The 26,540-nt window shown below is 51.0% G+C and overlaps 2 protein-coding genes across 4 annotated transcripts in view; one reads left to right on the top strand and one right to left on the bottom strand.

Annotated features, from left to right (window-relative positions):
- LOC105497956 (diacylglycerol lipase beta) overlaps window positions 1-18,111 on the top strand; it is a 41,986-nt gene extending 23,875 nt beyond the window's left edge. For both annotated transcript variants that reach the window (XM_011769534.3, XM_011769527.3), the window contains 8 exons: window positions 827-910; window positions 4,460-4,537; window positions 8,971-9,051; window positions 9,137-9,264; window positions 14,610-14,678; window positions 14,761-14,833; window positions 17,288-17,535; window positions 17,625-18,111. In XM_011769534.3, the coding sequence (XP_011767836.2) occupies window positions 827-910; window positions 4,460-4,537; window positions 8,971-9,051; window positions 9,137-9,264; window positions 14,610-14,678; window positions 14,761-14,833; window positions 17,288-17,535; window positions 17,625-17,823 (960 nt within the window). In that variant the 3' untranslated portion in view covers window positions 17,824-18,111. The remainder of the gene's footprint in view (window positions 1-826; window positions 911-4,459; window positions 4,538-8,970; window positions 9,052-9,136; window positions 9,265-14,609; window positions 14,679-14,760; window positions 14,834-17,287; window positions 17,536-17,624) is intronic.
- A 5,411-nt stretch (window positions 18,112-23,522) lies between these two features.
- LOC105497946 (Rac family small GTPase 1) overlaps window positions 23,523-26,540 on the bottom strand; it is a 32,091-nt gene continuing 29,073 nt past the window's right edge. For both annotated transcript variants that reach the window (XM_011769506.2, XM_011769513.2), the window contains 2 exons: window positions 25,938-26,097; window positions 23,523-25,647 (listed from right to left, as the gene is read on the bottom strand). In XM_011769506.2, coding sequence (XP_011767808.1) covers window positions 25,517-25,647; window positions 25,938-26,097 — 291 coding nt within the window. In that variant the 3' untranslated portion in view covers window positions 23,523-25,516. The remainder of the gene's footprint in view (window positions 25,648-25,937; window positions 26,098-26,540) is intronic.

Raw genomic sequence — 26,540 nt, 5'->3', positions numbered from 1 at the left:
CTTGGGTCCTGAGTTCCATCAGCAGTGTAGCGCAGCGGGTCTGGCACTCTGGGGGGGTCACCGTCACCTGGGGAGAAGCTGCAAAAGCCAGCGGTGGGCTGGGCACAGCAGCTCACACTTGTAATCCCAGCACTTCGAGAGGCCAAGGTAGGCGGATCACAAGGTCAGGAGTTCAAGACCAGCCTGGCCAATATGGTGAAGCCCCATCTCTACTAAAAATACAAAAATTAGCTGGACGTGGTGGCGGGCGCCTGTAGTCCCCACTGGTCGAGAGGCTGAGTCAGGAGAATCACTTGAATCCAGGAGGCGGAGGTTGCAGTGAGCTGAGATTACGCATTTGCACTCCAGCCTCGGCGACAGAGCGAGACTGTGTCTCGAGAAAAAGCCAGCTGTGTGTGGCTGCAGTGCTGTGTGCCCAGTGTGGCTCGGTGTCTCTCCAGGTGATTCTCACATGCACAGCCGCGGGGGGCCTGCTGGTGCAGATGGGCGGCTCTCACACTTTGCTGTCCAAAAGAACCTCTAGGAGTTTTTAAAACTGCTGAAGTCCAGGCTGCACCCTGGGTCAGTTAAATCCCAGTCTCTGGGGAGGTCAGAGGGAGGCTAAGAAAACGAAGATCCTTTTTCCTGTCGAGCGGCGTGGTTTATGAAGGCCAGTCCTGGCCAGAGGGGGTCCCACTGTGTAGTGAGCATGAGTGGAGAGAGGCGGCGTCCCCTCCTCTGTGCCACAGGAATTGGGCCGTCACCGCAGACACTACAGGGCTCTGACTTCGCTTGCGGGTGCACTTGTTCACTGCTGAGGCTCCATGCTTGTTTCTTGCTCCTGCAGGTTTACGAGCTGCCGTTTATAGTGGCTCTGGATCACAGGAAAGAGTCTGTTGTCGTCGCCGTGAGGGGGACCATGTCTCTGCAGGTAATGTTGGAACTTGACTTTCCAGCCCTGGGAGTGGGGTGTAGGGGCGGGAGCACACAGACGCTCGGCTGGGGAAAACCGTCAGTAACCGCATGACACGCGGGAAAACGCTGAGGACAGAAAATGAGGATGTGAGCCCAGGGTTGGGAAATACTCCCTTTGCAAAAAGGGATGAAGCTGTTTCGTCTTCATTGAGAATTGTCAGCGGCAGAGCAGCTGGCAGGTTGGCCCCCCGCCACGGGAGCTCCAAGAGGGCACCTGCTTGGCCCCCTCTTGCCTATCTTCCCTGTGCCCAGCCAGGCCCCACACCTGGGAGCCTCCTGTGGAATTCCTGCACCAGAGCCGGATGGCGGCAGAGAGTCACGCCTCTGGCCACCAGCCCCGCTGCGAGCTCCGGGTTTGGGTCCTCATACCCCTCGTGGCCTGCCATTCTCCAGGTGCAGCCAGGACTGCCTACATCCATCCCCAGCCCGTGGCCCCTCTTCTGTCTTCCTCAGCCCATCCTCCTGTGCCCCTTGGAGATGCCAGGCAACGCTTTCCTTGTCGAAGCTTTCTTCTCTCAATTCCGGTTTCCTCCTGGCCACTCCTCAGTCTCACTTCCCGTTCTTCTCTGCTGACCCAGAAAATGTGTTGAGACTCCAGAGCCTGTGCGCTCGGCCCTCTTCTGCTCCCGACTGGCTCTGCGGCAGCCTCCCAGGTCCAGGGCCAGGACCCCAAACCTGCATCTTCAGGAGCCATCTGGCTCTCCCGGGAGGCACCAGAGAAGCCACACTCCTCACAGGGCTGCTCCTCCCGGAGGGTGCTCTGTTCATGTCAGCTCTGCCAGCGTCCCCCCATTGCCCATTTAAGAAGCAGTGGCACCTGTAATCCCAGCACTTTGGGAGGCCGAGGTGGGTGGATCAGGAGGTCAAGAGATTGAGACCATCCTGGCCAACATGGTGAAACCCTGTCCCTACTGAAAATACAAAAAATTAGACAGGCGTGGTGGCAGGCGCCTGTAATCCCAGCTACTCAGGAGGCTGAGGCAGGAGAATCACTTGAACCCGGGAGGTGGAGCTTGCAGTGAGCCGAGATCGCACCACTGCCCTCCAGGCTGGAGACAGAGCAAGACTCAGTCTCAAAAAAAAAAAAAATTAGCTGGGTACGGTGCCAGCGCCTGTAATCCCAGCTGTTTGGGAGGCTGAGGCAGGAGAATCGCTTGAACCCGGGAGGTGGAGGTTGCAGTGAGCTGAGATCGCACCACTGCCCTCCAGCCTGGCCAACAGGGCAAGACTCCATCTCGAAACTAAAGAAGCAGTGGCGTCGTCTCTGGCTTCTGTGTGCCCTGTCTGCTGCGTGTGAGGTTCCTGCCCCACCTGTGTGACCCTCTCTCCATTTCCAGCGCCGTGGCCCCACTTCTGGCCCCAGTCCTCTAGCTTCCCATCTCCGTCCCTGTCTAGTCTCTCTTCTCCACAGTCTGTTTGATTGTTTGCTTCTGAGACAGGGTCTTGCTCTGTTGCCCAGGGTGGAGTACGATGGTACAGTCAGCTCACTGCAGCCTCCACCTCTTGGGTTTGAGTGATCCTCCTGCCTCAGCCTCTCAAGTAGCTGGGACTACAGGCATGTGCCACTACACCCGGCTATTTTTTCTATTTTCATAGAGACAAGATCTCACTATGTTTCCCAGGCTGGTCTCAACCTCCTGGGCTGTAGCCATCTACTCACCTCAGCTTCTGTCCATTGTCCTGTCCACCGAGGACTCACTCTAGAACACGGGTCGGATCTTACCGTCCTGCTCAGAAACCTCCAGTGGCTTCCTATTGCCTTTATTGATGTGTCTTTAAATTTTCTTTTTTTAATTCCAACTTGTACTTTAGATTCAGAGGGTACACGTGCAGGTTTGTAGCTGGGTATACCAGGTGATGCTGAGGTTTGGGGTGCCGTTGATCCTGTCTCCCAGGTACTGAGCACAGTACCCAGTGCTTAGGTTTTCAGCCCTTTCCCCGCCCTCCTCTAGTGGCCCCGGTGTCTATTTTCCCCTCTTTGTGTCCATGAAAACCCAGTGTTGAGCTTCCACTGTCACATCAAACCACACGGTGTTTGCTTTTCTGTGTCTGTGTTAATTCGCCAAGGATGATGGCCCGCAGCTGCCTCGGTTGCTGCAGAGGACATGATTTCGTGCTTTTCTCTGACAGGGCCCACTGCCTTTAATATCAAGTTTCTGTTTCTTTCTTTTTTTTTTTTTTTCCAGACAGAGTTTTACTCTGTCACCCAGGCTGGAGTGCAGTGGTGCGATCTCGGCTCATTGCAACCTCCGCCTCCCGGGTTCAAGCGATTCTCCTGCCTCAACCTGCTGAGTAGCTGGAATTACAGGCCTGCGCCACCACGCCAGGCTAATTTTGTATTTTTAGTAGAGATGGGGTTTCTCCATGTTGGTCAGGCTGGTCTTGAACTCCTGACCTCAGATGATCCGCCCGCCTCGGCCTCCCAAAGTGCTGGGATTACAGGCGTGAGCCACCGTGCCTGGCAAGTTTGTGTTTCTTATCACAGCTCTGCGTGCTTTACCCAGCAGCCTTCCCCCTGCCTGCTCCGCAGCCTGGACACCGGTGCCGGGGCTTCCAGCCCAGCCGCACAGCACTCACCTGTGGACCTTTTCAAATAGGGCTGGTGTGGAGCCGCGTCCAGGGCCCCAGCCAGTGGTCCCGCTGCCCCTGTGGGGAGGACGCGCCTGTCCTCTCTGCTTTCACAACAGCCTCTTCCTTCGGGTCTGGCTCTGGCATCACCTCCTCCAAGGAGGTGGCACGCCCCTGCCCCTAGGCTGTGCCCTGTCCTCTGACTCGGCACCGCCTGGCCCTTGCTGCAGCACTAGTCTGGGCCTCCCCCTCTCCACGGTTTCAGCTGTCACGGGGCTCCTGAGGACAGGAACCAGGCTTTGTTCAAAACCCTGGTACAGCCGGGCGCGGTGGCTCACGCCTGTAATCCCAGCACTTTGGGAGGCCGAGGCGGGCGGATCACAAGGTCAGGAGATCGAGACCACGGTGAAACCCCGTCTCTACTAAAAATACAAAAAATTAGCCGGGCGCGGTTGTGGGCGCCTGTAGTCCCAGCTACTCGGGAGGCTGAGGCAGGAGAATGGCGTGAACCCGGGAGGTGGAGCTTGCAGTGAGCCGAGATCGCGCCACTGCACTCCAGCCTGGGCGACAGAGCGAGACTCCGTCTCAAAAAAAAAAAAAAAAAAAAAAAAACACAAAAACAAAAAAAAACAAAACCCTGGTACAGGCTCTGTGCTGCGGAGTCCTTAGAATATATGTGTGTGATGGGGAAGGCGCAGGGTGTGTCTTAGGCATGCTCCATGATCCCCTCCACTCTTCACGCCCAGCCCAGAGCTGGTCGCGCCTTCGGGGCCCTCAGGAGCCACCGCTGGGTTTCCCTCCTGAGTCAGGCACTGAACCAGGAGACGGTACCATCCCTGCCATCCTCCATAGAAGTGTCAGGAGCAGGAACCACCTGTCATTCTCCCACCCTGCCCATCCCAGGCTGATGGCCGCTTCTGCAACGCCCTTTTTACAGGACGTCCTTACGGACCTGTCAGCGGAGAGCGAGGTGCTGGACGTGGAGTGTGAGGTGCAGGACCGCCTGGCACACAAGGTATGAGCGCAGGCTCGTGCGTCTTTCCCGTGAATGCTGACCACACAGCAGATGGGCACCTCGGCCAGGAACTGCACAGACAGCGCTGCCCGTTCCTCCTGCGCTGATTCTCACAGCCGCCCTGGGAGGTTGTAGGATTTTGTTTGTTCTAAGAGAAGCCTGTTCAGAGAGAGCGAGCACCTTGCCTGAAGTCGCATGGCTACTGGAATAAGTACCAGGTTGGGCGTTTGAGCCCAGCTCTGTGGCTTTTCCTTCTCTCTTTGTGTGTTTGCTGAGAGGCAGTCTCCCTGTGTTGCCCAGGCTGGTCTTGAACTACTGGGCTCAAGTTGTCCTCCTGCCTCAGCCTCCCAGAGTGTTGGGATTACGGGCATGAGCCACCACACCCAGCCTCCTCTGAATTATTTCAAGTAGAACATTCTTATGGTGAAGAAAAGCTTCATCACGACTCAGAGCAGCAGAGAGCGAGCACCAGGCCCTCAGGAGGCAGGCCACCCTGCTGGCACTCTGCCAGGTCATTCACACATTCTCTGTGCAGATGGCAGATGTCACGGTGCCAAGTTCACAGTTTCCCTCTCACTGTGCTATGCGTGTGGGGCTGCCTCAGCTCCTCCTGAAGGATTGAAAACCCCCCGCCCAGAGAAGAGGGGCGGGGTTTCTAGTTTTGGGGGTTTTCTGTAACTGTGGTGAGATGTTCCTGAAACACATTGGTCAGTGTCACTGTTCGTTGGTAGTTAGTGCGCAGTTCTGGGCATTCAACGCGTTCACAGTGCCGTGTGCCCATGTCCAGTCCCAGCACCCCAAGCACAAGCTCTGAACCCATCACCACTGACTTCCCCTTCCTCCCTTCCACGGCCTCTGGGAACCTCTGTTCTACTTTGTCTCTACAAGTCGTCTCTTCTGGGAACCTCACAGAATTGGAATCGTACAAGATTTGTCCTTTTGTCACTGGCCTATTTCTTTCTTTCTTTCTTTGAGATGGAGTCTTGCTCTGTTGGTCAGGCTGGAATACAGTGGCGCCATCTCGGCTCACTACAACCTCCGCCTCCCGGGTTCAAGCCATTCTCCTGCCTCAGCCTCCCCAGCAGCTGGGACTACAGGTGCCCGCCAGCACACCCAGCTGATTTTTGTATTTTTAGTAGAGACGAGGTTTCACCATGTTGGCCAGGATGGTCTCGATCTCTTGACCTCATGATCTGCCCGTCTCAGCCTCCCAAATTGCTGAGATTACAGGCTTGAGCCACCACGCCCGGACTGTTTGTTTTTGAGACAGGGTCTTGCTATGTCACCCAGGCTAGAGTGCAATGGTGTAATCATAGCTCACTGCAGCCTCCATCTCCCAGGCTCAAGTGATCTTCCCACCTCAGCCTCCCAAGTAGCTGGGATTACAGGCGTGTGCCACCATGCCTGGCTAATTTTTTACTTTGTATTTTGTAGAGATGGGGGTCTCACTATGTTGCCCAGGCTGGTCTTGAACTCCTGGCTCAAGCAGTCCTCTTGCCTCAGCCTCCCAAAGTTCTGGGATTGCAGGCGTGAGCCACCGCGCCTGGCCCTTTGCTGTCTTTTTTGTATGCCAGTTCACAAAAGACTCCAGTTTGACTGTTCCTGGGTGTGTGTGAGGAAAGGAGGAACTGGAAGCCTTAGTACAGAGATGCCCCAGAAACCCATCAGGGGCCAAGGGGCTTGGCCTGGGTGGATCTGCTCAGGCAAAGGCTTTACGTGACCACAAGCTGAGGACCCCCGGCCTGGCTGGCAGCTGAGGCCCCCGCGTGCTGTGTTCGTATTTTAGTGACAGTTTGTCCCTTGGGTCAGGAAGGCTGCCGCTCGGGGCCTGTCCTGTGCTCTTGGCTTCATTAGTGCCAGGTCGCACTGAGTTTGGCTCTGACGCTGTCCACAGTAATCAGACTCCAAATCTGCGCGGCCGAAAGGGCCTTGGCGTTTTGTTGTTGGAAGTGTGCCGGGGAGGCTCGCCGGCAGCGGCTTACTCCACATCCTGCTGGGCTCTGCCTGCCCGGCGCCAGCCACACAGTAGGTGCCCAGTGAGTGTCGCCTGGAGTTGACTGCATCCCCCTGTCACAAGAGAGAGAAAGGGCATCTGGGGATTTGTTAAGAAGTGCGGTCAGGGCCGGGTGCGGTGGCTCACGCCTGTAATCCCAGCACTTTGGGAGGCCGAGACGGGTGGATCATGAGGTCAGGAGATGGAGACCATCCTGGCTAACACGGTGAAACCCCGTCTCTACTAAAAATAGAAAAAATTAGCCGGGCGAGATGGTGGGCGCCTGTAATCCCATCTACTGGCTGGGAGAATAGCCTGAACCCGGGAGGCAGAGCTTGCAGTGAGCCGAGATGGCGCCACTGCACTCCAGCCTGGGCGACAGAGCGAGACTCCGTCTCAAAAAAAAAAGAAACTTGTAGTTGCATTAGAGATGAAAAACAGTCTCCCATCTTCTGTGGGATTTCCTCCACCCCATCCTGTTAGAATAGAAGCTTCATGGGACGGGGCCAGGCCCGCTTTTCTCTGGGCCCAGCACAGGAGCACGGTGAGAAAGCATTTTGAAGATATTTCTCATTGACGGGGCCGTTTCCCTGGCACTGCTTTTCTTTTTTAAAAATCTTTTGAGGGCTTAACTGCATGTAGGGAATGGCTTTATTTTTTTCTTTTATTATTTTTATGATGATTTTTTTTTTTTTTTTTTTTTTTTTTTGAGACGGGGTCTCGCTCTGTCACCCAGGCTGGAATGCAGTGGCCGGATCTCAGCTCACTGCAAGCTCCGCCTCCCGGGTTCACGCCATTCTCCTGCCTCAGCCTCCCGAGTAGCTGGGACTACAGGCGCCCGCCACCTCGCCCGGCTAGTTTTTTTTTTGTATTTTTTAGTAGAGACGGGGTTTCACCGGGTTAGCCAGGATGGTCTCGATCTCCTGACCTTGTGATCCACCTGTCTCGGCCTCCCAAAGTGCTGGGATTACAGGCTTGAGCCACCGCGCCCGGCCATGATGATTTTTTTTCAGAAACAGTCTCACTGTGCCACCCAAGCTGGAGTGCAGTGGGGCATAGTTTGCTGTAACCTTGAACTCCTGGGCTCAAGTGATCCTCCTGCCTCAGCCTCCCAAAGTGTTGGGATTACAGGCAGGAGCCACCACATCCAGCCAACTGCTTAATTTTCAAGAAGCCTGTTTCAAAGGACAGATGTATATGTCAGAAAATTTTAAATTTTTACTGGACACAGTGGCTCATGCCTGTAATCCCACTACTTTGGGAGGCTGAGGCGGGCAGATCATGAGGTCAGGAGTTTGAGACTAGCCTGGCCAATATGGTGAAACCCCGTCTCTACTAAAAATACAAAAATTAGCTGGACGTGGTGGCATGCACCTGTATTCCCAATTACCCAGGAGGCTAGGCAGGAGCATCGCTTGAACCTGAGAGGCAGAGGATGCAGGGAGCCGAGATCACACCACTGCACTCCAGCCTGGCCGACAGAGCGAGACTCTGTCATTTATTCATTCATTCATTCATTCATTCATAAATAAATAAAATTTTATTTATTTTTTGAAGTTAAAGCCAAACCTAACCACCCCAAAACTCACTTAGTTTTACCTTTGCAGGAACAGTGGATGCTTATCAGCTTCTTTGATTCAGAACTTTATGAATTTTGTTGTTTTAGAGAAATGGGGTCTTGCTACATTGCCCAGGCTGGTCTCAACCTCATGGGCTCAAGTTATCCTCCTGCCTCAGCCTCCCAAATAGCTAGGATTGCAGGTGTGAGCCACTTGGCCCAGCTTTAGAACTTTATGTTTAAATGTCATTTAAAAAGTGTAAATCTGACCAGCCATAGGAACTTGGCTGAAGTGAATTGTGGTATGTTCACACAGCACTAAACGGTGTAGCTACAGACAAAGCCACAGAAATGTATCTGTGGAAAGATGTTTGGTTGTTTTTGGGTTTTTTTAGGGTGGGACAGGGTCTTACTGTGCTGCCCAGTGATGCAGTCATGACTCATAGCAGCCTGCATTTTCTGTGCTCAAGCGATCCTCCCACCTCAGCCTCCTGAGGAGCTGGACTATAGGTGCTCGCCACCAAGCCCGGTTATTTTTTATTTTTATTTTTATTTTTTGAGTAGAGACAGGATCCAGGCTGGTCTTGTATTTTTATTTTAGTAGAGACTGTGTTGCCCAAGCTGGTCTTGAACTTCTGGGCTCAAGTGATCCTCCTGCCTTGGCCTTCCAAAGTGCTGGGATTACAGGCGTGAAGCACCGTGCTTCATGTCAGGCTCTGTGCAAGGGGCCAGGAGCATAGCCATGCACCATGGATGTGGCTGCTGAGCCCATGATCTCAGATCCCGGGAGAGACTCACACGTCAGTGCACAGCGTCATCCCATCTCAAGTCTCCCCTGGGCCTGCCTTGTCTGAGGATTAACTACCTTCTTTGTGTTTTTAGGGTATTTCTCAAGCTGCCAGATACGTTTACCGACGACTCATCAACGACGGGATTTTGAGCCAAGCCTTCAGCATTGCTCCTGTGAGATCTTAGTTAACTTTCTTTCCTCCTCCTCTCTGGAGCTGTTGTTTTTATCCTTCGCCTCATTCTGCTGTCTGTCCTCTAGGAGTACCGGCTGGTCATCGTGGGCCACAGCCTCGGGGGTGGGGCGGCCGCCCTGCTGGCCACCATGCTCCGAGCCGCCTACCCGCAGGTCAGGTGCTACGCCTTCTCCCCGCCTCGGGGGCTGTGGAGGTGAGCCTTTGTTTTCCTGCTCTAATAGCTTGCTACTTAGTGTCATGTGGTCAAGACTCATCTTTTTTTTTTTTCCTTCCCCCCCCCCCCGCCCCGCCCCTCCGAGAAGGAGTCACGCTCTCAGTGGCATGATCCACCTCCCAGGTTCAAGCCGTTCTTCTGCCTCAGCCTCTCGAGTAGCTGGGACTACGGGTGCACGCCACCATGCTGGCTAATTTTTGTATTTTTAGTAGAGATGGGGTTTCACCATGTTGGTCAGGCTGCTTTCTAACCCCTGACCTCGTGTTCCACCGCCTTGGCCTCCCAAAGTGCTGGGATTACAAGTGTGAGCCACTGCACCCAGCCAAGACTCCTCTTTTATTCATCACCTAATCACAATTTTTCATCCACAAGAGAGATTTGTGGTTTTTGTTTTGTTTTGTTTTTTGAGACGGAGTCTCGCTGTCTCCCAGGCTGGAGTCAGTGGCATGAGCCTGGCTCACTGCAAGCTCCACCTCCCGAGTTCAAGTGAGTCTCCTGCCTCAGCCTTCTGAGTAGCTGGGATTACACTTGCATGCCACGACACCCGGCTAATTTCTGTATTTTCAGTAGTGGCAGGGTTTCGCCATGTTGGCCAGGCTGGTCTCGAACTCCTGACCTCAAGTGATCCGCGTGCCTCGGCCTCCCAAAGTGCAGGGATTACAGGCATAAGCCACCGCACCCAGCTGTTTGTTTTGAAGCACTGTTTCACAGAAGAAGGTCTGTGTACCCTTTCTTAGACCTGTCTGACCATACCTTTAATTTCCTAAAGGATTTCAATCTGAGAGTCTTTTTTCAAACAGACTTTATTTTTTAGAGCAGTTTTAGGTTGACAGCAAAACTGAGCAGAAGGTTGTAGGGACTTCTCCTACCCTCCCTCCCCATAAGCATGCACAGCCTCCCCCATTCTCACAGCCCTGGCAGAGGGTGGCTGCTGACATCCATGCGCCTGGTGGGTCGTCCAGAGCCCAGTGTGCTGAGCGGTCCTTCTCGGGGGGCATATGCTGTGGGCAGTGACACATGCACAGTGGACATGTTTAAAGACATTTTTATGAGTTTGAAAAGTACTCTATTTTATTTTATTTATTTTTTTTTTTGAGACGGAGTCTCCAGGCTGGAGTGCAGTGGCCAGATCTCAGCTCACCGCAAGCTCCGCCTCCCAGGTTTACGCCATTCTCCTGCCTCAGCCTCCTGAGTAGGTGGGACTACAGGCACCCGTCACCTCACCCGGCTAGTTTTTTGTATTTTTTTAGTAGAGACGGGGTTTCACCATGTTAGCCAGGATGGTCTCGATCTCCTGACCTCGTGATCCGCCCGTCTTAGCCTCCCAAAGTGCTGGGATTACAGGCTTGAGCCATCGCGCCCGGCCTTTTATTTTTATTTTTTGAGATGGAGTCTTGCTCTGTCGCCCAGGCTGGAGTGCAGTGGTGCGATCTCGGCTCACTGCAACCTCCGCCTCCCAGGTTCACGTCATTCTCCTGCCTCAGCCTCCGCCTGAGTAGCTGAGACTACAGGCGCCCACCACCATGCCCGGCTAATTTTTTATATTTTTTAGTAGAGATGGGGTTTCACTGTGTTAGCCAGGATGGTCTCGATCTCCTGACCTCGTGATCCGCCCACCTTGGCCTCCCAAAGTGGTGGGATTACAGGTGTAAGCCACCGCGCCCAGCTGAAAAGTACATTTTTTTGCTGATTCAGCATACTGACCGTTCTGTGTAACCTTTTGCCGTGATTATAAAGGAATATTATACCACTTTATTTCTTTGAAATGAAATAAAGGGCCAGGCATGGTGGCTCATGCCTGTAATCCCAGCCCTTTGGAATGATTAAAAAGTAAGTACGTAAAGAACAAAAAGAGCTTTTCTTTGCGTATTTGGTTTCTTTGACGTATAGTTCACACAGGAAAAAATGGGAGAATATATAAATGCTTAAATCTTCCCCTCAATATAGCAGTGTTCAGAGTAATGAATTGTTACCTAGCAGTCTACAGAGGCAGACATTAATTTTTTTAAAACTTAAACTTCAGGCCGGGCGCGGTGGCTCACGCCTGTAATCCCAGCACTTTGGGAGGCCGAGGCGGGCGGATCACAAGGTCAGGAGATCGAGACCACGGTGAAACCCTGTCTCTACTAAAAAAAAAATACAAAAAATTAGCCGGGCGCGGTTGTGGGCGCCTGTAGTCCCAGCTACTCGGGCGGCTGAGGCAGGAGAATGGCGTGAACCCGGGAGGCGGAGCTTGCAGTGAGCCGAGATTGCGCCACTGCACTCCAGCCTGGGCGACAGAGCGAGACTCGGTCTCAAAAAAAAAAAAAAAAAAAAAACTTCAGTCGTCTGTTTTCTTGCTGTCTTTTTTTTTTAATTGACACAGGATCTTGCTCTGTCTCCCAGGCTGGAGTGCAGTGGCACAGTCATGGCTCACTGTAGCCTCTGCCTCCTTGCTTAGGTGATCTTCGGGCCTCAGCCTCCCAAGTAGCTGGGACCACAGGCGTACACCACCACGTCCAGCTAATTTTTTTTTTTTTTTTTTTTTTTTTGAGACGGAGTCTCGCTCTGTCGCCCAGGCTGGAGTGCAGTGGCGCGATCTCGGCTCACTGCAAGCTCCGCCTCCCGGGTTCACGCCATTCTCCTGCCTCAGCCTCCTGAGTAGCTGGGACTACACGCCCCCACAACCGCGCCCGGCTAATTTTTTGTATTTTTAGTAGAGACGGGGTTTCACCGTGGTCTCGATCTCCTGACCTTGTGATCCGCCCGCCTCGGCCTCCCAAAGTGCTGGGATTACAGGCGTGAGCCACCGCGCCCGGCGATCGTCCAGCTAATTTTTGTAAGGAACAGGGTCTTGGTATGTTGCCCAGGCTGGCCTTGAACTCCTGGGCTCAAGTGATCCTCCTGCCTCAGCTACAAAGTGCTGGGATTAAAGGTATTGAGCCACTGTGCCTGGCCTCATTTTCTTGCTTTCTGGTACAACAAAGTATTCTCAAGTTTTGGGCTTGAAATGAGCAATTTTTTTTTTTCACCGTTGTCCATATCTGGAAGCAACCATTTCTCCAAGGAATATTGGTTCCTTTTAGTGGGAAATGGTATTTCTGAACTGAAATCTGGGCACTGGTGGTTCTCATTACCACAGAGCTGGTCATAATTCCCAGGGCTTTTTATTGGAAAGAGGTAGGAAAGGCTTTTGTTATACCAAAGAGAAAATGTAATCATAGTGTGTAGTGATACTTCAAGATCAGGAGGCTGGGCATGGTGGCTCACACCTGTAATCCCATCACTTTGGGAGGCTGAGGCAGGAGGATCACCTGAGCCCAGGAGATCGAGACTAGCCTGGGCAACATAGAAAGACCCCGTTCCTTACAAAAATGGGCTGGACGTGGTGACACGTGCCTGTGGTCCCAGCTATTCGGGAGGCTGAGGCAGTAGGATTGCCTGAACCCAGGACAAAGAGGTTGCAGTGAGCCGAGATCGCACCACTGTACTCCAGCCGGGGTTACAGAGCAAGATTCTGTCTCAAAAAAAAAAAAAAAATTAAGATCAGGGTTTTTACCTGTACCAAATGGTTGTACGTTGTTTTCACTGAAACTCTGTGTCTTTTTTTCTTCTTATCTGAAAAATTTGGTTTCTGTCAACAGTAACCCATTTATTACATGTCCCTCACAATATATGTATATGTAGAGATACACAGATCGCCCTTTCCAAATAGTAATACCAGCATGACATCTAACAGTAGGATGATGGGGCTTTGCCATGTCTGTGCAGTTTGCTTTCTTTTTTTTTTTTTTTAATTTTTTTTTTTGAGGTGGAGTCTCGCTGTGTCACCCAGGCTGGAGTGCAGTGGCCGGATCTCAGCTCACAGCAAGCTCCGCCTCCCGGGTTCTCGCCATTCTCCTGCCTTAGCCTCCCGAGTAGCTGGGACTACAGGCGCCCGCTGCCTCGCCTCTAGTTTTTTGTATTTTTTTAGTAGAGACGGGGTTTCACCGTGTTAGCCAGGATGGTCTCGATCTCCTGACCTCGTGATCCGCCCGTCTCGGCCTCCCAAAGTGCTGGGATTATAGGCTTGAGCCACCGCGCCCAGTTTGCTTTCTTACAAAGATGTATTCCTGGTAGAGATGTACAGCCAGGTTACTGTGGTTTTTTAAGTCACTTGAAATAATAATTCTGTTTGGTTAATACACTATTAGGTTCATTTGTTTCATTTAGCTTGTTATTTTAGGGATTGCTTCTTGTTATTTTGTGTCATTTTGTTTTCTAATGATGTAAAATAAAACATTAACAGGTTCCAAAGACAACTCAACAAAGCAGGGTGCATTCAGAGAAATCTCATTTCCATCCTTGTTCCCTCAAAAATGTCCTTTCTGGCCAGGTGCAGTGGCTTGCACCTGTAATCCCAGCACTTTGGGAGGCCAAGGCAGGCGGATCACAAGGTCAGGAGATCGAGACCATCTTGGCTAACGTGGTGAAACCTCGTCTCTACTAAAAATACAAAAACTTAACTGGGCGTGTTGGCGGGCGCCTGTAGTCCCAGCTACTTGGGAGGCTGAGACAAGAGAACAGCATGAACCCGGGAGGCGGAGGTTGCAGTGAGCCGAGATCGCACCACTGATTCCAGCCTGGGGGAAAGGCGGACAGAGAGCAAGGCTCCTCAAAAAAAAAAAAAAAAAAAAAAAAAAAAGTCCTGTCACCCCAGAGGTTGAAGTGTGTGGTGATTTTGACTGGCGTTTCCGTTATGTCCATGGCTGGAAGGAAGCGTGTCTGTGTTCCTCTCCTGTTGGTGAAAGGCTGCACTTTCTCCCTGCTCTTCTGCCTCTGGTGGTGGCTGTTCACTTTCACCACATGTCCTGAGATGACCCCGCAGCGGCACACACAGCCTCCTTCTTCTCCCAGCTGTGCGGGACGCACTATTGTGTGACTCATTGTGAGCTGAAGGCAGCTCTGGGGATGGGTATCTGGAGGCTCCCAGCCTCTGCCGGTGCAGGTTCTGCCGCAGTCAATCGCCTGTTGCCTCTGCCCTTCATTTTTGCCAGTGCATCTTTGATGCAGTCTTCCAAGTGTGGTTTCTGGGTCAAAGGACAGATCCATGTGCCTGGTCCACCTTGGTGTCCCGTTTGCAGTTTTAGCCGTGGGGCATCTCTGTCGGACGTATATTGTGGCTTTAGTAGGATCTGGCCAGTCAGTCGCCGTAACTGAAGTTTCCCCTCCCCTCCCTTTAGAGAAGAGAGAACAGAGCTGAGGTCTGGGAAACTAACCACTCAGTGTCACTGATTTCTTTCGTGGAAGCCCTTGTGGGCAGTGTTGTCATAAAGCTAACGTCCTCTCCCTGTTTGGAATTTCAGCAAAGCTCTGCATGAATATTCTCAGAGCTTCATCGTGTCGCTCGTCCTGGGGAAGGATGTGATTCCCAGGTAAGCCTGCCTGGTGCTGCGCCCGGGGCTGGGGGGTAGGGAGTGCTGGGTCCCAGCCTCAGTGTGCCTCTTTGCTAAACAGGCTCAGTGTGACCAACTTGGAAGATCTGAAGAGAAGAATCTTGCGGGTGGTTGCGCACTGCAATAAACCCAAGGTAAGCGGGTGCCTTGTTGAGAGGGTCTACAGGACACAGGGCCTGTCCCTAAGATCCTGTGGAGAGCCGGGAGGAATTGCACCCTCAGTGCAGGACACTCTATGCTGTTTCTAGAAGCTCTCCTTCCACCCTCTGGTCAGATTCTGGTCTAGGACTCTGTGATATTTAAGAAAGCAAATGGGCCGGGCGCGGTGGCTCACACCTGTAATCCCAGCACTTTGGGAGGCCGAGACGGGCAGATCACGAGGTCAGGAGATCGAGACCATCCTGGCTAACACGGTGAAACCCCGTCTCTACTAAAAATACAAAAACTTAGCTGGGCGTGATGGCGAGCGCCTGTAATCCCAGCTACTGGGAGGTTGAGGCAGGAGAATGGCGTGAACCCAGGAGGTGGAGCTTGCAGTGAGCCCAGATCGCACCACTGCACTCCTCTGGGCAACAGGGTGAGACTCTGTCTCAAAAAAAAAAAAAAAAAAGAAAGCAAATGGCTACGGCAAGTGCGGGAAATGTCACAGGGAGGAAATAGGATCTGGGCTGGGCCCACTGGCGCATGCCTGGAATCCCAGCACCTCAGGAGGCCGAGGCAGGAGAATCCCTTGAGGCCAACCTGGGCAACACAACAAGACCCTGTCTCTATTCTAGAAAAAAAAAGAAAAAGAAAATACTCTGGAGGAACTATCCATTTGATTTTGCTTTCTAACAAACTTCTTAGTCCTGTCTTGTGACTAACAGTATGTTAATGCCTTTTGGCTTTTTGTCTGAAAGCTTAGGAAGCGAGGCTGCCAAATAGAGCTTAAGAGGCACAGGCACATTTATCTATACTGTGGATATCATGCAGTTATTAAAATGGTGATATGTGTCCATGTCAGGGGTTTTTTAACATAGTGGTAGAAATTTATGTCTGCTGGCCAGGTGCAGTGGCTCACACCTGTAATCTCAGCACAGGTTAAGGCGGGCGGATCCTGAGTCAGGAGTTTGAGACTAGCCTGGCCGACATGGCAAAACCATATCTCTACTAAAAATACAAAAATGAGCTATGGGTGGTGGTGGGTGCCTGTAATCCCAGCTACTTGGGAGGCTGAGGCAGAAGAGTCGCTTGAACCTGGGAGGCAGAGGTTGCATGAGCCGAGATTGCACCACTGGACTCCAGCCTGTGGGATACAATGAGGCTCTCTCTCCAAAAAAAAAAAAAAAAGAAAAGAAAAGAAACTTAGGTCTGCCGATAGAGATAGATATCCATTGAAAAGTAAAAAAAATAAATAAATAAAATAAAAATTATTAAGAGAGAAGACTTATGGCAGAGGGTGGGGACAAGGAGATAGAGATATATGAATTTTGACAAAAATTTGAAAAGACATATGCCACGTGTGGTTTTGTTTAGTGTGGATAGAGATGATTTTTATTTGTTTAACCCCTTTGTCTTCTGACCTTTCTTATGGTTTTGTTCCTTTCTTATGGTGTGTTCAGAAAGAAGAAACACAAATTTTTCTCCTTATCAATTACCTCCCCCAGTTTTTTCTTTTTTGAGACAGGGTCTCGCTCTCTCACCCAGGCTGGAGTGCAGCGGCGCCATCTTGGCTCACTGCAGCCTCCCAAGTTCAAGTGATCCTCCCACCTCAGCCTCCTGAGTAGTTGGGACTACAAGCACTCGCCACCACACCTGGCTAATTTTTGTATTTTTTGTAGAGACAGGGTCTCACCATGTTGCCCAGGCTGGTCTCAAACTTCTGGGCTGAAGCAATCCACTTGCTTTGCCTCCCAAAGTGCTGGGATTACAGGTGTGAGCCACTGCTGTGCCCATCCTAAAATTTTTTTTAGAAATTAGTATCTAGGCCGGGCCCGGTGGCTCACGCCTATAATCCCAGCACTTTGGGAGGCCGAGGCGGGCAGATCACCTGAGGTCGGGAGTTCCAGACCAGCCTGACCAAAATGGAGAAACCCCGTCTCTACTAAAAATACAAAAAATTAGCCGGGCATGGTGGCAGGAGCTTGTAATGCCAGCTACTCGGGAGGCCGAGGTAGGAGAATCGCTTGAACCCGGGAGGCAGAGATTGTGGTGCCAAGATCGCGCCATTGCACTCCAGCCCGTAGAAATTAGTATCTAATGCCTTTCAGAGAAGGGTAAAACTGATTTGCAGAATTGCCTGAAAATAATTAAGGGAAATGGCCCTCACAGGCTGTATGGCTTGGTTTTTAAATATAACTCCGCGTGCGATAGTTTTACTGCCCAGGAGAGAGCCTACACTCATGGTCTGTGACTGGGCACCGACGCCGGTCCTGAGCCGAGGCGGCTGCCACCCAGCACAGCTTGCCATGCGTCTTTGGTGGAGTCTTCCAAGCGCGGTTTCTGGCTCAATGGGCAGATCCATGTGTCTGGTCCGCCTTGGTGTTTCGGGAGGTCTCGGGTGACAGAGGGTGAGTGACAGCATTCTACTGCTTGGGTCTCGCCCTCAGTACAAGATCTTGCTGCACGGTTTGTGGTATGAACTGTTCGGAGGGAACCCCAACTTTCCCACGGAGCTGGACGGGGGCGACCAGGAAGTCCTGACACAGCCTCTTCTGGGGGAGCAGAGCCTACTGACGCGCTGGTCTCCGGCCTACAGCTTCTCCAGCGACTCCCCACTGGACTCTTCTCCCAAGTACCCGCCGCTCTACCCTCCCGGCAGGATCATCCACCTGCAGGAGGAGGGCACCTCGGGGCGGTGAGTGCGGCGTGGTGGGCAGGCAGGAGGAGTGCGGGGGTCAGCCCTGGGGCCGCTTGGCGGCTGATGTCTCTCCTTTTCTGCTTCAGGTTTGGCTGCTGCTCTGCTGCTCAGTATAGCGCCAAGTGGTCACACGAAGCGGAATTCAGCAAAATACTCATAGGTCCGAAGATGCTCACAGACCACATGCCAGACATCCTGATGCGGGCCTTGGACAGCCTGGTCTCCGACAGGGCGGCCTGCGTCTCCTGTCCGGCACAAGGGGTCTCCGGGGTGGACGTGGCCTGACCAGGGCTACGGGAAACTGTCCCAGGAATGATGGACTCACGCTTTTGTCCTTAAACTGACCTACCATCCGAGGAATTCCCATGATGCCAAAACAGCGGACGTCCGTCAACGGGAATCGGATGGGAACAGAGTTCCATGGTCTCAATGACAGAACAGTTTATGGGAAGTCACTGTGGCCATTGTAGCAGAAGCAGCGAGCACGCTCAGGTGATGGGACTCCTGAGACCCAGCGACTGCGGAGACAGCCTCAGGAAGCCCGGGCCCACGGATGGATCCCTTGGCTGTCTAAGGACTGCTCCAGACGTGCTGGAATCCAGGGCCCGCCGGGAAGACCGTGAACAGATCCGTAGGCTCCCACCCTCAAGCCAGCCCTTTTCATCCAACTCGGTTTACAGGCGTGGTTTGTTTTTCAAACTGGGCTTCCTGGCTGTGCAAATGGAACTGTTGTTAGGGTGCGGCCTGGGGTTTTCTCCAAGGGCAGCCCTGGGCTCCGGCTGGGGAGGAAAATGAAACCCAGTTGGGGAAGTGAGTGGAGCCCCTGGCCACGCCCCTGGCCACGCCGTTGTTTCATTGTGTCCGCATCCAGAGTTGCTGATTGAATTCTTGCTACTCTTCTGGCTCTGGGGTCGGCCAGTGGATTCAGGAGTTAAAACAATAAAGCACGCGTCACAGTAGTGCCTGTGTGTACAGTCGCGTGCTCTCTTACTGGGGATTTCCAGGTAGCGCTAATACACTGGGTGGTTGTAGAGCAATGATGTTTCCAGGTGCTTTTTAAACCTCAGGGTTCTGGCTTCAGATGGAAGACTGCACGAGCACTAACTTCACCCCTCCCACTGGAAGCCCAACAGAATGACAGGAGGGAGATTTCTCCAAAAAGCACAGACCCACAGGATGGGAGAAGACACTCCAACAGTCAGATGACGCGCAGTACAGAAGCTTAGGCAGGAAGGAAAGACATGAACGGACCCCAGCTTACAAGACCCTGAGCAGCTGTGAAGTGGGGTTGAGGCAGACAAGACCAGCTAAGGAGCAGGTTTGCTCGAAAGCGGGAAGAAACCTGGCCCGTCGTTTGCTCTGAGGTGGAAGGCGGGGACTGGACACAAGCACAGTTGAGGGAAGGAGACTCTGCCCTCCTGACTCCCCAAGTCTTGAAGATTCTCCCAGGAAATCTGACCTCAGAAGACACCTCCGTGGGGCCTGTGCTGTCACAGCCATGCCACCCTAGAGCTTTGTAAAGCCTGCAAAGGGTCCTTTCAAAACTTCAGGCCAGGCACGGTGGCGCACGCCTGTAATCCCAGCACTGTGGGGAGGACACAGTGGGTGGATCACCTGAGGTCAGGAGTTCGAGACCAGCCTGGTCAACATGGTGAAACCCTGTCTCTGCTACAAATACAAAAATTAGCCAGGAGTGGTGGTGTGCGCCTATAGCCCCAGCTATTCAGGAGACTGAGGCAGGAGAATCACTTAAACCTGGGAGGCGGAGGTTGCAGTGAGCTGAGATCGTGGCACTACACTCCAGCCTGGGCAACAGAGCAAGACTCCACCTCTAAAAAATAAGTAAATAAATAGCCAGGCGTGGTGGCAGGTACCTGTAATCCCAGCTACTCAGGAGGTGAGGCAGGAGAATTGCTTGACCTCAGGAGGCGGAGGCTGCAGTGAGCCGAGATTGTGCCACTGCATTCCAGCTTGGGTGACAGAGCAAGACTGTCTCAAAAAAAAAGAAAAGCTATAGCAGCGTCCAACTGCTACAAGCTTGTTTCTAAACCCAATTCCTGCACTCACCTAGTGTCAGAAAGGTACAAGATGGACTTGCTACATGGTGTGACCTCCTAGGGAACTGTTTCCAACTTCAGCCTTTAAGCATAAGCCAAGGACTCCTGACACTAGAACAAGAGACCAAAAGAAACAGATGATGTGGGCAGAAGCTCCTGATGACCCATGCCATGGCTTGGGACTCAGAGAAAGCACTGTGACTCAGAACTGACCCTGGAGGCTCACAGTGGAGAGAGCAGAAAAGAGCTCCTGAAGATGAAAAGCATCAGAGACAAAATCAAAACCTCAAAGATGATGATAAACCGGGAAAAGAAAAAGGTTACGAGGCCACTCCAGGTCTGACATCTGAGTTTGAAAATCATGAATTTCCAAGATAGAAAGAGGCCACCAAGTGCACAGCATGGTGGATAAAATAAACCCTAGAATGTGGAAGAGAAAAGGACAATCTCACAAGATCTAAGAAAAAATACATCCCAACAGAAATGGCTAAGAACGATCATGGAAGAACTGCCTTCAAAAGTCTGAAGGGCCCAGGCACAGTGGCTCAGGCCGGTAATCATTCCATTTTGGGAGGCCAAAGGGGGAGGATTCCTTGAGCTCAAGACAAGTGTGGGCAACACAGCAAGACCCTGTCTCTACAGGGGGGAAAAAAAAAAATTGAGATGGAGTCTCACTTTGTCACCCAGGCTGGAGTGCGGTGGCACAATCTCGGCTCACTGCAACTTTGTCTCCCAGGTTCAAGCAATTCTTCTGCCTCAGGCTCCCAAGTAGCTGGGATTACAGGCGTGTACCACCACACCTGGCTGATTTTTGTATTTTTAGTAGAGACAGGGTCTCACCATGTTGGCCAGGCTGCTCTCGAACCCCTGACCTCAAATGATCTGCCCACCTTGGCCTCCCAAAGTGCTGGGATTACAGGCGTGAGCCACTGCGCCCAGCCAAGAATAAATTTTTTTTTTTTTTTTTGAGACGGAGTCTCGCTCTGTCGCCCAGGCTGGAGTGCAATGGCCGGATCTCAGCTCACTGCAAGCTCCACCTCCCGGGTTTACGCCATTCTCCTGCCTCAGCCTCCCGAGTAGCTGGGACTACAAGCGCCCGCCACCTCACCGGGCTAGTTTTTTTTTTTTTTTTTGTATTTTTTTAGTAGAGAAGGGGTTTCACCGTGTTAGCCAGGATGGTCTCGATCTCCTAACCTTGTGATCCGCCCGTCTCGGCCTCCCAAAGTGCTGGGATTACAGGTTTGAGCCACCGCGCCCGGCCAAGAATAAACTTTTTTTTTTTTTTTTTTTTTTTTTTTTTTTTTGAGATGGAGTCTTGCTCTGTCACCCAGGCTGGAGTGCAGTGGCCGGATCTCAGCTCACTGCAAGCTCCTCCTCTCGGGTTCACGCCATTCTCCTGCCTCAGCCTCCCGAGTAGCTGGGACTACAGGCACCCGCCACTTCACCCGGCTAGTTTTTTGTATTTTTTAGTAGAGACGGGGTTTCACCGTATTAGCCAGGATGGTCTCGATCTCCTGACCTCATGATCCGCCCGTCTCGGCCTCCCAAAGTGCTGGGATTACAGGCTTGAGCCACCGCGCCCGGCCAAGAATAAATTTTTTTAACTAAAGGGAGGCTGGGTGCAGTGGGCCAAAGCCTGTAGTCCCAGCTACTTGAGAGCCTGCAGTGGGAGGATCACTTGAGCCCAGGAGTTTAAGTCTAAGCCTGGTCAACATAGCAAGAGCCTGTCTCAAAAGAAAAAATCTCCAACCTGAGCAACATAGTCAGATCCCATCTCTACAAAACAAAATTAGGTGGGCATGGTGGTGCACACCTGTAGTCCCTGCTACTTGGGACGCTGAAGAGGCCTGCTTGAGCCCAGGTCATCGAGGCCACAGTAAGCTGAGATGATGCTCTTGCACTCCAGCCTGGGTAACAAAGTAAGACCCCGTCTCAATATAACTTAAAAGGGATGTTAACACCAACCTAGAATTTTAGGCCCAGCCAGAGGTACTGTAAAACAGTTGTCAAGATGCAGGGGCTCAAAAATAAGAGTGATGCCTTACTTAACAACAGGTAAACATTCTGAGAAACACATGGGTGATTTCATTGTTAACATCAGCCTACTACAGACCTAGGTCGAAGGTGGGGCCTGTTCACTGCTCGCAGGCTACTCGCCTGCACAGCCCGTTACTATACTGAATGCAGTTGGCAGTTTTAACAGTGGTATTTGCGTATCTGTACACAGAAAAGTTACAGTAAAAATAAGGTAGTCTCACACACTATCATATATGCAATACACTGTTGACTACAATGTCATTACATGATGCATGACTGTGTGTACTTCCAGCACACTCTCAAGGAGCTCTTGGAGAAACCATTCAGGATGAAGTAAATCAAAAAAAGAGAATCTAGGTGCAGGAAATGAAGACCAGCACCTAAGAGAGGTGCAGGTCAGATGACTTCAGGAAAATGGATATTGGCAAAATAACAACGCATCTGAACATCTTGAGAAGTTTAGGCAACAGATGAAAAGTTCACAGCTGAGGCTGGGCACAGTGGCTCATACCTGTAATCCCAGCACTTTGGGAGGCTGAGGTGGAATGATGGCTTCAGGCCAGGAGTTCAGGACCAGCCTAGGTAACATAGGGAAACCCCAATCTACTAAAAATTTTAAAATTAGCTGGGCATGGTTGCACACACCTGTGGTCCCAGCTACTCAGGAGGCTAGGGCAGGAGGATCACTTGAGCCCAGGAGCTGTGATGGCACCACTGCACTCCAACCTGGGTGACAGAGCAAGACCCTGCCTCAAAAAAAAAAAAAAAAAAGTAGTTCACAATTGAATTCAGTACATAGGAAAGTAAGCAAAGTACTAATTATCCCAAAGAAAACCAGAAGTTGTGCAGGAAACGCAGTTTTGTTGCTACATGGCATGGCCGGTGAGTAGTTTATGTAGTAGTGACTGTGCGGGCACTAAACTGAGTCCACCAAAACCATCATATTGAGGGGATGAGAAAGGTTTTGGGTGGAGAGGGTTGCAACCAGGAAAGCAAGCCTCACATCTTCCATGGTGGGAATGTCGATGAGAAAGAATGGTTGAACTCAGAAGTTTCACTGGCACAAAAAGCCTAATTTAGACACGGCAGGTAAAACAACAAAAATCAGGTAAGCAAACCAAGTATTCCTTTTGGAGAGGGTACGAAGGGGGAAGACTGTTTTTCTTTAAAAACCACTAAAACTTTTAAAAACTGCATTATTGCCAGGTATGGTAGCTCACACCTGGAGTCCCACCACTTTGGGAGGTCCAGGCTGGCGGATTGCTTGAGTTCAGGAGTTCAAGACCAGCCTGGCCAACATGGCAAAACCCTACAAAAAATACAAAAAAATTAGCTGGGTATGGTGGTGCGCACCTGTGGTCCCAGCTACTCCAGAGGCTGAAGTGGGAGGATGGCTTGAGCGCAGGAGGCATAGGTTGCAGCAGGCCAAGATCACGTCACTGCACTCCAGTCTGTGAGACAGAGCCAGACCCTGTCTCAAAAAACAAAAACTGCATTATTTAATCTGTTAAAAAAAAAAAAAAAAACTCGGCTGGGGGTGGTGCCTCAGGCCTGTAATCCCAGCACTCTGGGAGGCCGAAGTGGACAAGCCTGGCCACGGTGAAACCCCGTCTCTTCTAAAAAAAATACAAAAAATTAGCTGGGTGTGGTGGCACATGCCTGTAATCCCAGCTACTCAGGAGGCTGAGGCAGGAGAATCGCTTGAACCTGAGAGGCAGAAGTTGCAGTGAGGCGAGATCGCACCATTGCACTCTAGCCTGGGCAACAAGAGCGAAGCTCCATCTCAAAAACACAAAACAAAACAAAACAAAAAAATCTTCAAAGCAATAAAAAGGAATTTTAAGAAAACGAATTCTAACATGAACCTTTATATAGTACAAGTTCAGGCTCTTGTGTGTTTTTTTTTTTTTGGTGGAGAGCTCTCCCTCTCGTCCAGGCTGGTCTAGAATTCCTGGGCTCAAGCACTCCTCCTGCCTCAACATCCCAAAGCGCTGGGCTTACAGGCGTAAGCCACCCAGCCAGCCTCTGGAAAGGACCTTAGGGGTGTGTGGGGTTCACCAACCTCTACTCTTCCATGGCCAGTCTAGGGTCTCAACGTCTGCATCTTCAGCCCCAAGCTCTGGGCCAGGATGTGCACAGCCCCCGACGCACGTTTCTCCACCAGAGCTTCGCCGCTGTTCGACAGGTCCAAACGTGAACGTCACCTCCACTCCTGCCGTATTGTTTGGGCTCACCCAGTTCTCCCCTGGAGGTGGCACTCCCTCTGTCCCTCCTGTGTGGAGACATGCATTGAAAATGACTGTCTCCAACAACCCGGGACTTCAAAGCGAGGCAAACAAACGCACACCAGGAACTTGTTCATCAAGTCTCAAAAACACCAGTATTACCAGTTGTATGATTCAAGGATTTATTAAGTCATACATGCAAAACATAATGCTAACTGCATTAGCAAAAGATCAATGTAAAAACACTCCACAATTCTGCAACTGTCAATTTAAAAAATCCTGTTGTCGTGGCTGAAAGGTTCCGCGTTGTATTCTTGCCGGTGAGTTAAGTTGTACAGAACATTGTCAGCACTAGCACAGTTTACAGAACCTCACAGACCCAAAGGAACATCATTAGGCAAAGCGACTACAGGAGGCGTGTGTCTGCGTGGGCGAGGTAAAGAGGGTCAGTATTGGTCAAGTGACAGTGTCAGTAATCTGGCAAGACAGTGATGTTAAGAAGGTTCATAGTTTAAGAATTATCTAAAATATTTTAAAAACTATAAAGCTGCAACACATGATTTTTACACCTAGTTACTAGAAAACTAAGGAAAGCACTTATTAGCTTTGAATAAAGTAACATGGAAAGCACTTTTACTCATCTACAAAAAAACCTTCTAATGCATTATCAGAAAGATTTTATAATACAAGGAGGCATATTGCTCAGTAAGAAGGGGTCCTATAAGAAAAGCACTTACTAAGTTAGCGACTAAGGGAACGACCAGTTTAAAGATGAATTAAATGCCCAATTTGGGGAGGGATGGCAGGTGTAAGAGAAAGGAAAAGCTTAAGAACACATTTCCTGATAATACCAACCTTTCTTTCATCATCTACTGCATTTGACAGAAATTAACCTTTTAGAGTTTTTACCCGTGACACTTTTGTTCCTTGTACAATGTAGTGTAAATCTCCACTTCGTATTTTGTCAAAATACTGTCTTTGTCCTTTGATCACACACACCCCACCCGGCACACCCACAGCTAAACAGAATTCTTCATTAGAGGAAACATGAGTTCTGTTCAAAATCTCCGCAAGAGCTGGTCAGAAAACTCACTATGAAATCAAAAAGACTGATCCAAAGAGCTGAGCTGTTACACTCACTCCATTACAGTACAATGTTATGTCGTGAACATGGGCCGCTAAATCACTGGTGAGTTCAATGGCAACGCACCATTCGGGAGGCTGTTCTGCTTTACACATCTGAGAACTACTGAGCAAGTGTCTGCATCTCCTAACTGCAGAGGCTACAGTCTTCTCAAAGACGAAGGTCCTTACACAGTTTAGTGCTTGGTGTTCTTAGCACAACAATGCAGTGTAGTTCAGAAGGTATTTTGGCAACTCTTAATCTGAGCAAGAATAGGGTGGGCTTTTGAAAAATAAGGCCTTAAGAAGGTTTGTCATTTTAGGGCTAAATTTTAATAGAATGTGAGTCTGAACTCTTACATTTAGAACAAACAAAAACCTTCAAATTACTGATTGGTTCAAAATGGTTTTATGGAAAAATCAATCTGTAACAAAAAGTTGGCATTGAGTGCGAAGGCTCCACCGTTTTTTTTTTTTTTTTGAGCAAAGCGTACAAAGGTTCCAAGGGACAGGACCAAGAACGAGGGGCTCAGACGTTTACAACAGCAGGCATTTTCTCTTCCTCTTCTTCACGGGAGGTGGGCAGAGGACTGCTCGGATCGCTTCGTCAAACACTGTCTTGAGGCCTCGCTGTGTGAGCGCCGAGCACTCCAGGTATTTCACAGCACCTACAGGAAAACACGACCACACAGCAGTGTACACTTGAGCCCACTCTCTTCTGATCACAACACCGGCGGGAGGCAGCTCCGGGGACCTGGGCACTTTCTGCCGGCTCCCAGCCCTGCGTCCACCTTCCAACGCTGACATTAAGACCCAGAAGGCGATGCCAGCTGGTTCCCCAAGAGTACAACCAGGCCCTGAGTGGGAGACACACACCCTCCTTTCCCAGACTGGACTCCAGTCTCTGTCACTACAATAAAAGAGGTACAAGGCAGAGGAAAAACGCAGGATTCCATACCAATCTCCTTAGCCATGGCTAGACCCTGTGGATAGGTGATGGGAGTCAGCTTCTTCTCCTTCAGTTTCTCGATCGTGTCTTTATCATCCCTAAGATCAAGTTTAGTTCCCACTAGGATGATGGGAGTGTTGGGACAGTGGTGCCGCACCTCAGGATACCACTAGATGTGAAGAAGGAACAGAGGTTGTGATGTGCTCCTTTACAGACGCCCTTCACCTAAATCACACCCAGCCGGCGGCACTTGTGCCAGACACCTAACCTCAGGCACAGCCTCCCCACCGAGCCTTCATGTGGTTCCCACCTTCAATCTGAGCCTTGAGCCATAAGAAACATCTCAGGTGTTCCATGAGCAAGCTAGGACTCCGGATCATGGCCGGACAGAACCACGACCAGAGAGAATGGGCTCTACAACCGCAGGGGAAGAGGTGGAAGGGAAAAGAGTTCCTCCCAAAGCAAATAAACCACTTTGTTTTTGGTAAAACAAGTTCTTAGGGTCATCTGAGAAAATTCATCATCTGTTCAGAAACGAGAATAAACTACCTAGCCCAAGGTCTCAGGTCTGCCGCCATTATCCCCACTGAAAATGTCCCTACTGAAGGGCCT

The sequence above is a fragment of the Macaca nemestrina genome, chromosome 4 (assembly GCF_043159975.1).
Source record: "Macaca nemestrina isolate mMacNem1 chromosome 4, mMacNem.hap1, whole genome shotgun sequence".
Taxonomy (NCBI): Eukaryota; Metazoa; Chordata; class Mammalia; order Primates; family Cercopithecidae; genus Macaca; species Macaca nemestrina.
This window is presented reverse-complemented; position numbering and strand designations above follow the sequence as displayed.